Raw genomic sequence first — 17,009 nt, forward strand, 5'->3', positions numbered from 1 at the left:
CCACACTCCCTCAGTTCAGCCCCCCCGACAGTGCGGCGCTCCCTCAGTACTGCCCCTCCGACAGTGTGGCGCTCCCTCAGTACTGCCCCTCCCACAGTGCAGCGCTCCCTCAGTACCGCCCCTCCGACAGTGCAGTGCTCCCTCAGTACCGCCCCTCCGACAGTGCGGCGTTCCCTCAGTACCGCCCCCCCGACAGTGCGGCGCTCCCTCAGTACTGCGTTTCCTCAGTACTGACACGACCCTGCCCCGCTCCGAGGGAGCGACGACCTCTGCTTACTTGTAGCCGAACTTGTCCATGGCGATGGAGGCGTGTTTGGGATTCTTCTCACACGTGTAGAGGTTGCGGTCATCCTCAGGAATCAAGTCCACATCATGGTAGAAGAGGCAGTCCCAGTCCGCCTCCTTCATGGCTTCCTTGAAGCCCACGTTCAGCAGCTTGGCTCGGTTGAATGTATAGTTCCCGGCCTGCTCCATGAGGGAGAGAGAGAGAGAGAGAGGAGAGTGCAGGGGTTAGTGCGGGGTCAGAGGCCTGGGGGACGGTGGTGAGGTGAAACGGCAATAGATGCCCGTCCACTGTCGCAACTTTCAGATCCAACAATCGCCCTCTGCACCCGCCCCAAAAACAGGCCCAACTCCCCAACTCAATCCCAAACTAGAGCGCGAGAGCGAGCGGCGGAGAGTGAGCGGCGCGCGCGAGACAGAGACAGAGAGCGACACAGAGACCGAGCGCCCGAACCGCTTCAATCGCCGGGGTGACTGACCTGGTGGATGATATAAATCCCGTAGTTGAGCTGCTGCCGCTGTAGGAACGGGTGCAGGTGGTACAGGAGGTATTTGAGGTGCTGCTCACGGTTCCGGTGCGGGATGACAACGGCCGTGCTGTACATCGACTCGCAATCCGGCGGTTTATACTGCCCCCCCGGCATCACGTAGGGGTTCTTCCTCTCCACCTCCTCCATCGTGAGGTCCCTGGGGAAGCTCACACGAAGCGGACCCCCTACGGACAAGGAAATAGCAACTTAGCAAGAGAAGGAGGCCCATTCAGCCCCTCGAACCTGTTACACAGGAACAGGAGGAGGCCCATTCAGCCCCTCGAGCCTGTTGCACAGGAACAGGAGGAGGCCCATTCAGCCCCTTGAGCCTGTTACACAGGAACAGGAGGAGGCCCATTCAGCCCCTCGAGCCTGTTACACAGGAACAGGAGGAGGCCCATTCAGCCCCTCGAGCCTGTTACACAGGAACAGGAGGAGGCCCATCCAGCCAGGTTGCCCCCAAGATTGGTAGCCAGGTTGCCCATGGACCTGAACCTCTAGCCCGAGTTGATAGGGCGATTCCTGAAGCAGAACCAAAGACACCCCCCTCCAACCCGACGTCCTTTCTCCAAGACGCCCCACCACCATTAACGTGTCCGCCACCCCACCGCCCCCACCCTCGGTTACCTAGATATGGCGAGGTCTTCGGGCAGTAAGGGAGCTCATCTTCACCGAGAACCGGCCGCACGATGTGACTCAGGTTGTAGTACACGTCTCCAGCTCGCGAGGCGTTGCGCAGGAAGGCAGTCGTCGAGGTCCCTCCTTTCCACAGGATCCCGATGAAGTAGGCCACCCTTTGGCGCGACCCTTCCCGGTAGAGCAGCACGATCACCATCAGTTGCACGCAGAGGAACAGCACCAGGTAATGTACTTTGGCGAGAGGTTTTGCCGGCATTGTGCGGCTGGGATTATTGGACGGTAGAAAAATAAATAGGTTCTTTTCCCGCGTTGAGAGTTTCGCTATTCCGTCAGCTGGCCATAGCCCTCCCCCCACCCCCCCCCCTTGTCCCTGAAGTATCCTCTTGGATCCGAGTCCTGAGGTTAGACCAGTTCAAAGCACTCTCGAGTAGGTCCTCGCCTCCCTGGTTTCCCAATGCCTGCTTAAAATAACGGTGACTTTATTACGGCATTGCGGGGGAAGCAGATTCGCTATGTGGGGTTAGCACATCCTTCAAAAAATCTAACAGAGATGGTCCTTGGGCACATACTGGTCAGGCACACTGTGAGGCACTTGTTGGTATTTCGGGATCAGTCGGGCACCAGTTATCCAAAAAGGCACGAGTTCGGTAATGAATCCATTAATCTGAGAAGGCAGAAACACATTGAACATGAAGAACACGCTCCCATCCTGAAATTTTAGCATTTCAATGGACACTTCCCGTTCACTCCCATTGTACACAATCCCAATGGACCCAAACCCCTTCCCATTTACTCCCACTGTACACAATCCCAATGGACCCAAACCCCTTCCCATTCACTCCCATTGTACACAATCCCAATGGACCCAAACCCCTTCCCATTCACTCCCATTGTACAGAATCCCAATGGACCAAACCCCTTCCCATTCACTCCCACTCTGCACAATCCCAATGGACCCAAACCCCTTTACATTCACTCCCACTGTACACAATCCCAATGGACCAAACCCCTTCCCATTCACTCCCATTGTACACAATCCCAATGGACCCAAACCCCTTCCCATTCACTCCCACTGTACACAATTCCAATGGACCAAACCCCTTCCCATTCACTCCCACTGTACACAATCCCAATGGACCCAAACCCCTTCCCATTCACTCCCATTGTACACAATCCCAATGGACCCAAACCCCTTCCCATCACTCCCACTGTACACAATCCCAATGGACCCAAACCCCTTCCCATTCACTCCCACTGTACACAATCCCAATGGACCCAAACCCCTTCCCATTCACTCCCATTGTACACAATCCCAATGGACCCAAACCCCTTCCCATTCACTCCCACTGTACGCAATCCCAATGGACCCAAACCCCTTCCCATCACTCCCACTGTACACAATCCAAATGGACTGGATGTTGTGCCCTAGAGGGCTGTGGATGCTCAGTCGCTGAGTATATCCAAGGTGGAGATCGATAGATTGAGAGATTATGGGGGGGGGGGGGAGGGGAATTGTTTTTTTTTTGGGGGGGGGGGGGAAATTTTTTTTGGGGGGGGGGTGGTGTGTGGGGAGGGTGAGCTGGCGCGTCCGGTGGCAGGTCAGGACTCCGCTGTCGGGGCTGAACAGACCCGACACACAGCGACGGGTGCAGTAATTCAGATCATAATGACCTTGTTAACAGCCCATTAACAAGTATTTCGAGTTCACCTTTACATTTTACCAGGTCGCCCACAGGGTCGACGCTGCTCAGGGATCACATCTGGTAAGCAGGGCGGGAGTTGAATGGCCAGGGTACCATCTCATTACTTGACAGCTGCAAATGTGCTATAAAAGCTCCCATCTCACAGCTGTTCACTTTCCAAGCTCAGAGGCTGTTGCTTACTGCATTTGGAAGACAGATTGAGCTTTATGCAGGTTGCAAGTGCTTGGAGCAAACTCTCGATCCAGTGTCACCTCATTGGAACAACCTCAGAGTCAGAAGGTTGTGGGTTCAAGTCCCACTCCAGGGACTTGATCACATAAAGCTAGGCTGACACTCCAGAGCAGTACTGAGGGAGCGCCGCACTGTCGGAGGGGGGGGGACTGAGGGAGCACCGCACTGTCGGAGGGGCCGTCTTTCGGATGAGACATTAAACCGAGGCCCCATCTGCTCTCTCAGGTGGATGTAAAAGATCCCATGGCACTATTTCGATGAGGAGCAGGGGGAGATCTCCCCAGTGTCCTGGGGCCAATATTTATCCCTCAACCAACATAACAAAAACAGATGATCTGGTCATTATCACATTGCTGTTTGTGGGAGCTTGCTGTGCGCAAATTGGCTGCCGCGTTTCCCACATCACAACAGTGACCACACTTCAAAAAAAGCACTTAATTGGCTGTGAAGCGCTTTGGGACGTCCCGAGGTGGGGAAAGGCGAGTCCGTCTTTTTCTCTCACCGTCGACAGATCGCTTCTGTCATCTCCAACCTCACCTGCCATCTATTCCATCAGCATCGGTGCCCTTGAAACTATATCACCTTGGTCCTCAGAATCGCACCACGATCAGCTCCAACACCAGCAGCACCAACAACAAGACCAACCTTCTCCGCAGTCAACTGATGCTGCACAGGACATCAGCACCCGACCATATTGCTGCCCAGGAGGCCAGGGATGGCCTCACCATGGCCAGATTTACTTCACTTGACGCTGTACACCCTGGTTGCCACAGGATGCACCAGGGTGGCACCACCCCACACCAACACCATAAAGCATCCCTACAATGCCCAAGCCATTCCTTTCACACTCATCGCCATTGCGGGGGTTACCGTTATGTCTCGCCATTCACTGCAACTCACTAAACTACTTCCAAAAAGGTGCACACAGATCTATTCAAGAACGCAAAGTGTTGAAAATAAAGGTTTCAATGCTTTGACACCACATTAACAGAAATTTTACATGAACATTGGATAAAACACCCAAGTGCCTACCCTTGTGTGTTGTTAGTTGGTATGATTGGACTAGGATGAGGGTGAGTGTGAGGGGTGGCTAGTGAGATGGGGATGTGATAATATAGATAGAGAGGGATGGGTGGAGGTGCAAGGTAAGTTGGTGCGAGTAAGGATGTTCAGGAGTAGGGTAGGGAAGGCAGTGTGATGGGGATTTGATGAGTGGCACAGCGGGATGAGGTTGAGTGTGGCTTTGCAGTAACGTTTTGTGATCTACTGAGATCATTGAAAGGTTGGCGCCACTACAGCCTGGTCCTCCTGACCACATCCCTGCTTGTGCCCTCCTGGGCAACGTGCAACCAGGCTGCGTTGGTCTCCTGGGGAGGTCTCTTCCGCCCATGGGAAGGGAAGAGGACCGCCCTGCATGCTGTGACTCCCTCCATGAGCATATGGAGGGAGTCATGGGAGAGCCCGGGTGCAGCCCTGCACCTCTGTGCAGTGCTAGTCAGTGTTTGCAGCACCTCGGTGCTGTAGAACAGAGAGCAGAACTGTCAAAATCAATTTGGACATGGTCCCTTAAAGGAAACCGGTTGAGAGAGCGCCGCACTGTCGGAGGGGCGGTACTGAGGGAGCGCCGCACTGTCGGAGGGGCGGTACTGAGGGAGCGCCGCACTGTCGGAGGGGCGGTACTGAGGGAGCGCCGCACTGTCGGAGGGGCGGTACTGAGGGAGCACCGCACTGTCGGAGGGGCGGTACTGAGGGAGCACCGCACTGTCGGAGGGTCAGTACAGAGGGAGCGCCGCACTGTCGGAGGGGCGGTACTGAGGGAGCGCCGCACTGTCGGAGGGGCGGTACTGAGGGAGCGCCGCACTGTCGGAGGGGCGGTACTGAGGGAGCGCCGCACTGTCGGAGGGGCGGTACTGAGGGAGCGCCGCACTGTCGGAGGGGCGGTACTGAGGGAGTGCTCCTTGCATGCAACTCGACGTCAAGTTTTGGTGCCGGTGTTCCCCCATCAATAGCCGCCCGCCCCGCCCCACCCCACTCCCAGGCAGCCCAAGCTTGGAGGGACTGAACTGACCCCATCAAGGATGAGAGGCAGCCTTTCCGCAAACTGTTGGAGAAGCGCCCAATGCAGGAGCTCTCAAGTACAGCTCCCGGATGGGAACAAAACGAGCTTTGTTCTCTGAGTCAGATCAAGGGTGAAGCACAGAGCAAAGTCGTTTTTGAAGGAGTGGTTATGTACACTGGGCAACGTCACAAGAGGGTGGGGAACTCATTTCCTCATCTCGTCCAGCTTCCCCACATGCCTCTCAAACAATGCTGCCTTTAATTTTCCTTTTTGGGTGCACGGCCATACATTAAGGGTGCCAAGACCTCGGAGAGAGTGAAGAGGGGGATTTACTCGAATGGTTTCAGGGATGAGGGACTTGAGTGATGTGGAGAGACTGGAGAAGCTGGGGTTGTTCTCCTTAGAGCAGAGAAGGTTAAGGGGAGATTGACCAGAATGGTCCCAGGGATGAGGGACTTCAGTGATGTGGAGAGACTGGAGAAGCTGGGGTTGTTCTCCTTAGAGCAGAGAAGGTTAAGGGGAGATTGACCAGAATGGTTCCAGGGATGAGGGACTTCAGTGATGTGGAGAGACTGGAGAAGCTGGGGTTGTTCTCCTTAGAGCAGAGAAGGTTAAGGGGAGATTGACCAGAATGGTTCCAGGGATGAGGGACTTCAGTGATGTGGGGAGACTGGAGAAGCTGGGGTTGTTCTCCTTGGAGCGGAGAAGGTTAAGAGGAGATTTAATAGAGGTGTTCAAAATCATGAGGGGTTTTGATGGAGTAAATAAGGAGAAAGTGTTTCCAGTGGCAGGAGGGTCGGTAACCAGGGGACACAGATTGAAGATAATCGGTAAAAGAACCAGAGGGGGAGATGAGGAGAATTGTTTTTACACAGCGAGTTGTTGTGATCTGGAACGCGCTGCCTGAAAGGGCGGTGGAAGCAGATTCAATAGTAACTTTCAAAAGGGGAATTGGAGAAATACTTGAAGGGGAAAAATTCACAGGGCTGCATGTTTGCTTTCAGTGACTGGTGTACAAGGACACCCAGGTCCCTCTGTACATCAACATTTCCCAATCTATCACCATTTAAATAATGGTGTGGAGATGCCGGTGTTGGACTCGGGTGGACAAATGTAAGAAATCACACAACACCAGGTTATAGTCCAACAGCTTTATTTGAAATCACAAGCTTTCAGAGCGCTGCTCCTTCGTCAGGTGAAGTGGAGAAATGCATAAAAACACAGCTTATATAGTCAGAGAATAATGTCAGATGTTTACAGGTAATCTTTCTAACTGCCATTTATCACACCTCGGCAGAGAGATAATCACAGCAATCAAAGGTGTAAATGGTGTCCAAACAGGTCAGTCAGGAAAACATTACATCAAAGAACAATGAGGTGGGGTCACAAGGGGTCAAATGTTGCAGATGCTGGGGTCTGTATGAAAAACAAAAAAAGACAAAAAAACATTTTCTTTGCTGGAAATCACAGCAGGTCCGGCCGCATCTGTGTGGAGAGAACAAGCCAATGGCAACTCGAGTCTGGATGACCCTACGTCAGGTGGGGTTACATGTAGCGTGACATGAACCCAAGATCTCGGTTGAGGCTGTCCTCATGGGTGCGGAACTTGGCTATCAGTTTCTGCCGAGGTGTGATAAATGGCAGTTGGAAAGATTACCTGTAAACATCTGGCATTATTCTCTGACTATATAAGCTGTGTTTTTATGCATCTCTCCACTTCACCTGACGAAGGAGCAGTGCTCCGAAAGCTTGTGATTTCAAATAAAGCTGTTGGGCTATAACCTGGTGTTGTGTGATTTCTTACATTTAAATAATACTCTGCCTTTCTGTTTTTCCTACCGAAGTAGATAACTTCACATTTATCCACGTTATACTGTATCTGCCATGTATTTGCCCACTCACTCAAATCGCCTTGAAGCCTCTTTGCATCCTCCTCACAACTCACGATCCCACCTTAGCACACTCTCTCCCTCGCCTCTGATTCAGAGGGTTGTGGGTTCAAGTCCCACTCTGGAGACCCGAGTAAAAAAATTGAAGGCTGACACATCTAGCGACACACACAATGCAGTAGTGAGGGACCCAACAAGGCGCGTTCCTGACAAACAAGTTTATCGACATTTCACAATCATTCAGAGAATGGAATCCCCTATTCATATCTTTCAGTCAAGCATCGCAAGCAGGCGAGCTGGATCAACGATCATAAAAAAGGTACAAATTGTTCCTGTCTGTACTCAGACTGACCCACGATGAGGGCATGATCGATTGTGAGCTCCCACTGTCCCAGGATATTCCCCAGCTCCCACTGTCCCGGGATATTCCCCAGCTCCCACTGTCCCGGGATATTCCCCAGCTCCCACTGTCCCGGGATATTCCCCGGCCCCAGTGTCCCGGGATATTCCCCGGCCCCAGTGTCCCAGGATATTCCCCGGCCCCAGTGTCCCAGGATATTCCCCGGCCCCAGTGTCCCAGGATATTCCCCGGCCCCAGTGTCCCAGGATATTCCCCGGCCCCAGTGTCCCAGGATATTCCCCGTCCCCAGTGTCCCAGGATATTCCCCGTCCCCAGTGTCCCAGGATATTCCCCGTCCCCAGTGTCCCAGGATATTCCCCAGCCCCAGTGTCCCAGGATATTCCCCAGCCCCAGTGTCCCAGGATATTCCCCAGCCCCAGTGTCCCAGGATATTCCCCAGCCCCAGTGTCCCAGGATATTCCCCAGCCCCAGTGTCCCAGGATATTCCCCAGCCCCAGTGTCCCAGGATATTCCCCAGCCCCAGTGTCCCAGGATATTCCCCAGCCCCAGTGTCCCAGGATATTCCCCAGCCCCAGTGTCCCAGGATATTCCCCAGCCCCAGTGTCCCAGGATATTCCCCAGCCCCAGTGTCCCAGGATATTCCCCAGCCCCAGTGTCCCAGGATATTCCCCAGCCCCAGTGTCCCAGGATATTCCCCAGCCCCAGTGTCCCAGGATATTCCCCAGCCCCAGTGTCCCAGGATATTCCCCAGCTCCAGTGTCCCGGTCGAGTTGTTCCTGGTTTGTCAGCTCTCCCTGTCCCCGGTCTGCCACCTGTTCAGTCATTTACAGCCTTACTTGGAAATGCTAACGACGGTGCTTAAAGATAAGGCGCTTCACCCAAGCTTTCAGTCTCTCCCCCTCTAACTCTTTCTCTCTCCCCGCTCCCTTCCCAGCTTGTTTCCCATTGAGGGAGAGCCTCTTGGCACCCAGCACCTGTAGACTCAGCTGTTACCGGTCTGGAAGAAGGGTCAGTGAATGAACAAGGAAGTAGGAAACAGAGCATATGGCACAAAGCAACAGTTATATAGCATGGGGAGGAGAGAGACAGAGAGCGAGACGGCAGAGAGCCAGACGGCAGAGAGCGAGACGGCAGAGAGCCAGACGGCAGAGAGCCAGACGGCAGAGAGCCAGACGGCAGAGAGCCAGACGGCAGAGAGCCAGACGGCAGAGAGCCAGACGACAGAGAGCCAGACGACAGAGAGCCAGACGACAGAGAGACAGACGACAGAGAGACAGACGACAGAGAGACAGACGACAGAGAGACAGACGACAGAGAGACAGACGACAGAGAGACAGACGACAGAGAGACAGACGACAGAGAGCCAGACGACAGAGAGCCAGACGACAGAGAGCCAGACGACAGAGAGCCAGACGACAGAGAGACAGAGAAAAAAAAACAAAAAAAAAAGTTATCTAGCTACGGCAAAACCAAACGACTGCAATGACACAGAGCAGGGAAGTGATATATCCTGAGCATTGCAAAAGTGAAAGGGCAAAGGATAAACACAAGGATAAAACACTACAAAATAACCCAGAGGTCCTCTACGTTGACTATGTCAATCAGAAAGGGACTAGGAAGAAGAACCACCTCATATTCTACACTGACTCCGTTCCCTCATGGAAGGATACTTTATACAAAAATTACGCACACGTCTTCAGTGAAGGTATTGGCAAGGGAGGCAGACTGAAAATATGTAAAGATGGAAATCTAGATAAAGATGACCCCCTGCTAACTATAAGCTACTACAACAAAGGAAAGATCATGATACAGGGGAATGTGGAAAATTTGGGCTCCTTTGAAAAGGAATTTCCCCGGTTGAAAGCTAAGTCGGGCGAAAAGAGGACCTATGGAAATGAGGCAAAAGAGAGCCCAACAGAGGGTGAAGAGAGCCAAGCAGAGGAAGAAGAAGAGAGTCCAGCAGAGACACACACCTCCCTGGCCATCTCTACCCTGGCCATCTCTACCCCTCCCACACCTCTCAGCGCAAACCAACTGCTGAAGGGGAGTCTGTCCATGTTAGAACTCGATTTCAATGAATACAGGGAAACACAGGCCAAGAAATCGAAGGAGGAGCTCAAACAGCTGAAAACGGAAAACGAGTCCACCATCCACGAGTTGAGAGAGATCGTGGAGGGGCAAAGAAATGAGATCAAAGAACTCCGTACTCAGCTAAACAAAATGAATGAGGCCGTAGAAAGGCAGAAAAATGAACTCAGCAGGCAACACAAACCCCTTAAGGTCCAACAACCGGCTGACACAAAAACACACGCAGGGACACAGAACCCGTTGGATGTCCCCCCACACGAGGATGCCACACCCTCTTTGCCTTGCGACCAGAACAGGAACACACCGCAGGTCCCAAACCCCCCTCCTGTCACACAGCCTACCCCAGCAACTCAGTCAACAACCAGCCCTCAGTCGAGCCCTGCCCAGACTACTGCTACCCAGTCTGAAAAGCCAGCCCCTCAGGCGGTCCTGCTGACCGACTCCAACGGGAAGTTTTTGGACCCCCAGAGGATGTTCCCAGGTCAGCAAGTCCTGAAAAAACGGTGCAGCACCACAGGCCAAGCAATGAAGATCCTGAACAGAGAATCCCTTGGAAGCCCAAAATGGCTTGTGATCCACACAGGCACAAACGACCTGCACACCCTACGGGAAGGCACTGCTAGAGCAGTGAGCAGGATGGCAGAGAAGGCCAGCATGGCATTCCCCGAAGCGCGGATTGTGATCTCCACTCTACTGCCCAGAGAGGACACCCTAGCCTATGTAATCCACAACACCAACAGGGAGATCGACATGGGATGTGCTGCCCTCCCCAACGTCCACCTGGCACACCACCCAAACATCAACACATGGGACCTCTATGACGGATTACATCTACTCAAACAGCGGGTGTGGATCTTCGCAAAAAACCTCAAACACTGCCAAAGGACGCACCCCTCCCACCCCCTCTGCCAATGGGAGCCCTAACCCAAACAGGACCACCACTGTCCCCCACCCCCCTATAAAAAACCAGCAACAGAACCGTGCTATTGTACCTGACCCCAGACCCCCCTTTAGACCACAGGCGACTGTAAACCAAGAACTGAGAAAGATCATGACGATGATAAGCACCCTGATGGAAAACAGGATAGGAATGTACTAAATTATTATTATTGTTATATTACTATTATTAGGTAGCAGTATGTGCATGCCTTATGAAATTTATACTAAATCGTCATTTAGCATTGTACATCTATAGAAACTAGTGTTTTCACACCCGTCCCACAAAATAGGTCCATTTTGCTTTGTTTTTTGAACTATATAGATGCGTTCTTTCCACATAAGCTGCTGGAATATCCAGGGTCTCCGCTCCTCAACTTTTGGGCTGAAGAGTACAGACCCTGAATTCCTAAAATCTATAAAAGACATTGATATAATTGTGTTAACAGAAACATGGTGTCAAAAGGACGTGCCCACCCACTGTCCTCCAATGTACCATAAAATCATTGTGCCCTCAGTAAAGAACACTAAGATACGCAAGGGCAGAACCTCCGGGGGAATCTTGGTGTGGTATAAAGGAGAATTGGACAAACACATCTCACCAGTAAAACAGGGGAAATCACATGTATGGCTAAAATTAGATAAAAATATAGGAATAGCTAAAAAAGATGTCTACTTATGTGCGATCTACATACCTCCAATAGAATCGCCATATTTTGAAGAGGAGTTATTTGAAACTCTCCACATGGAAATCAGCCATTTCCAGGCCCAAGGAAAGGTGCTACTATGTGGGGACCTAAATGCAAGGACCGGATGTGAACCTGACTTCATAGACCCACAGGGCAACAACCATGTGTTTGGCCAGACCCCTATATATGTCACACCAGCCATCACAAATCGGAACAACCTTGACTGTGAAATAAATAAAAGCGGCAGGGAGGTAGTGCAACTCTGCCAAGCCTTAGGCCTGTACATAGTTAACGGTAGGTTCAGAGGGGACTCCTTAGGGAGACTCACATATTCCTCAACTCTTGGGTCTAGTGTGGTGGATTATACAATCACTGACATGGACCCCTGCGATATCAACGCATTCACTGTCAGGCAGCAATCCCCCCTCTCAGACCATAACCAAATAAATGTGTACCTTAAACTTTCTGCCCAAACTACAGACACAAAAAAGGAACACAGTAAGCTACATAAACTAAACCAGACATACAGATGGGCCCCAGACAGTGGAGATAAATTCATCACAGCACTAAATTCACCTGATCTCAAGTAAAATATCAAAATTTAAAGAAAATCTATATGAGATCACCAGAGATGGTGTAAACATGGCCATAGATGATATTATGATCTTCCATGAGGCAGCTGTAAAAGCCGACCTTGTGAAACAGAAGAGGAAATGTTACAAAAGACAAAAAAATGAGAAATGGTTTGATCACGAATGCAAAAATGCCAGAAATGACCTGAGAAAAATATCAAACCAAAAGCATCGCCAACCAAACAACCCAGGCCTGCGTATTAGATACAATGAGACCCTCAAAAGATATAAACACACCATTAGGAACAAAACACAAAATTATACCCACAAAAGACTTGAAGAAATTGAAAACTCCACCAATCCAAAACAATTCTGGGAAATGTGGAATAACCTGAGTACAACACAATTGCAAGCATTACCAATCCAAGATGGTGACATCTGGAGAACACATTTTGAAAACCTCTACAAAGACATCCCAGTAAACGAAACAAACTCAACTCAACATCACGTCACAGAAAAACTTCACACATTAGAAGCAACAATTAAAGACAACCAAAACCCTCTGGACTCCCCAATCACTTGGAAAGAACTGGCCACAAAAACAAAATCTCTCCACCTAAAGAAAGCCTGTGGTCCAGACAACATCAAAAATGAAATGCTCAAGTTCAGCACTATGGAGATGCAGGGTGCTGTACTCAAATTATTCAACATCATATTATGTTCAGGCTGTTTTCCCGATATCTTGTGCCAAGGACTCATCTCTCCCATATATAAAAGTGGAAACAAATCAGACCCAAATAACTACCGTGGCATCTGTGTCAACAGTTGTCTAGGGAAGTTATTCTGCAGTATTCTAAATAGTAGATTACTGGATTTTCTTAACAAACATAATATCCTTAGAAAAAATCAAATAGGCTTTCTTCCAAAACACCGCACCACCGACCATATCTATACCCTTCACACTCTCATTGAAAAACATATACACCAAACAAAAAAATGGGAAAATATTCGCTTGTTTCATTGACTTCAAGAAAGCCTTTGACTCTATCTGGCACGAAGGGCTCTATTACAAACTTCTTCAGTGTGGAATAGGGGGCAAAGTCTATGACCTTATTAAATCGATGTATCTGAAAAATAAATGCGGTGTCAAAATTGGAGACAAACGCACCGGTTTCTTCACCCAGAGAAGAGGCGTCCGGCAGGGATGCAATTTGAGTCCGACCCTGTTCAACATATACATAAATGAGTTAGCAGACATGCTGGAGCAAAGCGAGTCACCGGGTCTCTGTCTCCTGGATGGGGAAGTGAAATCCCTGTTCTATGCGGACGACCTGGTTCTGCTGTCTCCCACAGAACAGGGATTACAGCAACATTTAGACGTACTCGACAAATACTGCCAAAATTGGGCCCTGACAGTAAATCTAAAGAAAACCAACATCATGACTTTTCAAAAAAGGCCCAGATGTCAGGAAAACAAATACCAGTTTACTCTCAGTGATACCATCATAGGACACACTATGAGCTACACTTACCTTGGTCTAACCATTACAGCATCAGGGAGCTTCAGCATAGCAGTGAATGCACTAAAAGAAAAAGCCCGAAGAGCCCTATATGCAATAAAAAGAAAACACTACAACATCCAAATCCCAATCAAAATCTGGCTCAAAATATTTGATAGTATAATCCTGCCCATTGCGCTGTACGGTAGTGAAGTATGGGGCCCACTCAATCACCATAGCTACACTAAATGGGAAAAACACACAATAGAAGCCCTACATGCAGAATTTTGCCGAAGCATTCTTCGCACCCAAAGGAAAACACCAACAAATGCATGTAGAGCCGAACTAGGCAGATACCCACTGATAATAAACATCCAAAAACAAGCACTAAACTTTCTAAATCACCTCAAATCTAGTTCCCCAGACACCCTTCATTTTAAAGCCCTCCAGACCCAAGAGCTCAACCCAGAAACGAGTCCCCTGAGTCAGTTGTTACTGAAACTAAGTACTCCTACCCAGCCGGACCCTGACCACTCCCAGACCAACACTGCTCTCCAAACACCAATCCGAGTGAACCAAATCATTAAACAATGCAAAGAAACCTACCTGGAACATTGGAACAAAATAACCAAAAGCCAAAGCAGATTAGAATGCTACTGGGCCCTAAAAAGAGAATATAAACTGGCAGACTATCTCTCGACCATCAGAGACACAAAACAGAGACAGACCCTCACCAGGTACAGACTAAGTGACCACCAACTGGCAATTGAAAAAGGAAGATACCAGAAATCCTGGCAGCCTAGAGAGAATAGAATATGTGATCAATGTCTGGCCGGCGAGGTTGAGACAGAGATGCATTTCCTCCTAAAATGCGAAAAATTCAACACAACAAGAAACATATTATTTGACAAGCTCAGCCAAACAACCCCAGATTTCAAAGAATTGGATGACCTGTCAAAATTAAGATTAGTCCTGGGAGAAGGAGACAGACCATACCTTGGTGCCAAATATGTAACAACATGTCACAACCTGAGGACTGTTTAAAATTAATACTGAATGTACCCAACGATGTTCAACGACTGTTTAAATTAATATTGTTTAAATTAATATTGTATGTACCCAACGAAGGTCAAAATTGTTTGACACCTACAGAATGTTGGAAAACTGTACTTTTTGTTATGTAAGCTTTGGCAATATGGTTCCCTGTAAACTTTCATGCCAATAAAGCATTTGAATTGAATTGAATTGAATTGAGAGACAGAGAGAAAGAGTCCCCTGAGTCAGCTGCTACTGAAACTAAGTACTCAGCCGGACCCTGACCAGCCCCAGACCAACACAGCCGTCCAAACACCAATCCGAGTGAACCAAATCATTAAAAAATGCAAAGAAACCTACCTGGAACATTGGAACAAAATAACCGAAAGCCAAAGCAGATTAGAATGTTACCGGGCCCTAAAAAGAGAATATAAACTGGCAGACTACCTCACGACCATCAGAGACACAAAACAGAGACAGACCCTCACCAGGTACAGACTAAGCGACCACCAACTGGAAATTGAAAAAGGCAGATACAAGAAATCCTGGCAGCCTAGAGAGAATAGAATATGCGATCAATGTCTGGCCGGCGAGGTTGAAACAGAGATGCATTTCCTCCTAAAATGCGAAAAATTCAACACATCAAGAAACATATTATTCAACAAGCTAAGCCAAATAACCCCAGATTTCAAGGAATTGGATGACCTGTCAAAATTGAGATTAGTCCTAGGAGAAGGAGACAGACCATACCTTGGGGCCAAATATGTAACAACATGTCACAACCTGAGGACTGTTTAAAATTAATATTGAACGTACCAAATGAAGTACAAAGACTGTTTAAAATTAATATTGTTTAAAAGTAATATTGTATGTACCCAACAAATGTCAAATCGATTGACACCTACAGAATGTTGGAAAACTGTAACTTTTTGCTATGTAAGCTTTGGCAATATGGTTCTCTGTAAACTTTCATGCCAATAAAGCATTTGAATTGGAATTGGAGAGAGAGAGAGAGAGAGAGAGAGAGAGAGATAAAAAGAAAATTCTACAACATCCAAATCCCAATCAAAATCTGGCTCAAAATATTTGACAGCATAATCCTGCCCATTGCACTGTACGGTAGTGAAGTATGGGGCCCGCTAAATCACCAAAGCTACACTAAATGGGAAAAACACACAATAGAAGCCCTACATGCAGAATTCTGCCGAAGCATCCTTCGCACCCAAAGAAAAACGCCAACAAATGCATGCAGAGCCGAACTAGGCAGATACCCACTGATAATAAACATCCAAAAACGAGCACTAAACTTCCTAAATCACCTCAAATCTAGCTCCCCAGACACCCTTCATTTCAAAGCCTTTCAGACCCAAGAGCTAAACCCAGAAAAGAGTCCCCTGAGTCAGCTGCTACTGAAACTAAGTACTCAGCCGGACCCTGACCAGCCCCAGACCAACACAGCCGTCCAAACACCAATCCGAGTGAACCAAATCATTAAACAATGCAAAGAAACCTACCTGGAACATTGGAACAAAATAACCGAAAGCCAAAGCAGATTAGAATGTTACCGGGCCCTAAAAAGAGAATATAAACTGGCAGACTACCTCACGACCATCAGAGACACAAAACAGAGACAGACCCTCACCAGGTACAGACTAAGCGACCACCAACTGGAAATTGAAAAAGGCAGATACAAGAAATCCTGGCAGCCTAGAGAGAATAGAATATGCGATCAATGTCTGGCCGGCGAGGTTGAAACAGAAATGCATTTCCTCCTAAAATGCGAAAAATTCAACACATCAAGAAACATATTATTCAACAAGCTAAGCCAAACAACCCCAGATTTCAAGGAATTGGATGACCTGTCAAAATTGAGATTAGTCCTGGGAGAAGGAGACAGACCATACCTTGGGGCCAAATATGTAACAACATGTCACAACCTGAGGACTGTTTAAAATTAAGACTGTTTAAAATTAATATTGAACGTACCAAATGAAGTAGAAAGACTGTTTAAAATTAATATTGTTTAAAAGTAATATTGTATGTACCCAACAAATGTCAAATCGATTGACACCTACAGAATGTTGGAAAACTGTACCTTTTTGCTATGTAAGCTTTGGCAATATGGTTCTCTGTAAACTTTCATGCCAATAAAGCATTTGAATTGGAATTGGAATTGGAGAGAGACAGAGAGAGAGAGACAGAGAGAGAGAGAGAGAGAGATGGTGTAAACATGGCCATAGAGGATATAAATATGATCTTCCATGAGGCAGCTGTAAAAGCCGACCTTGTGAAACAGAAGAGGAAGCGTCACAAAAGACAAAATAAAAATAAGAAATGGTTTGACCACGAATGCAAAAATGCCAGAAAAGACCTGAGAAAAGTATCAAACCAAAAGCATCGCCAACCAAACAATCCGGACCTACGTACTAGATACAATGAAACCCTCAAAAGATATAAACACACCATTAGGAACAAAACACAAAACTATACCCACAA

The 17,009-nt window shown here is 48.7% G+C and overlaps 1 protein-coding gene across 3 annotated transcripts in view; it reads right to left on the reverse strand.

Moving 5' to 3' along the window:
* Positions 1 to 258: 258 nt before the first annotated feature.
* The window catches only part of LOC147123145 (beta-1,4-galactosyltransferase 3-like), a 61,667-nt gene continuing 44,916 nt past the window's right edge, over positions 259 to 17,009 (reverse strand). For all 3 annotated transcript variants that reach the window (XM_086004167.1, XM_086004161.1, XM_086004174.1), the window contains exons 2-4: positions 1,440 to 2,115; positions 762 to 997; positions 259 to 465 (exon numbers count right to left, since the gene is read on the reverse strand). In XM_086004167.1, the coding sequence (XP_085860293.1) occupies positions 274 to 465; positions 762 to 997; positions 1,440 to 1,707 (696 nt within the window). In that variant the 5' untranslated portion in view covers positions 1,708 to 2,115 and the 3' untranslated portion in view covers positions 259 to 273. The remainder of the gene's footprint in view (positions 466 to 761; positions 998 to 1,439; positions 2,116 to 17,009) is intronic.

This window comes from Somniosus microcephalus, chromosome 2 (assembly GCF_052327205.1).
Source record: "Somniosus microcephalus isolate GS21.2 chromosome 2, FLI_Smic_1.0, whole genome shotgun sequence".
Taxonomy (NCBI): Eukaryota; Metazoa; Chordata; class Chondrichthyes; order Squaliformes; family Somniosidae; genus Somniosus; species Somniosus microcephalus.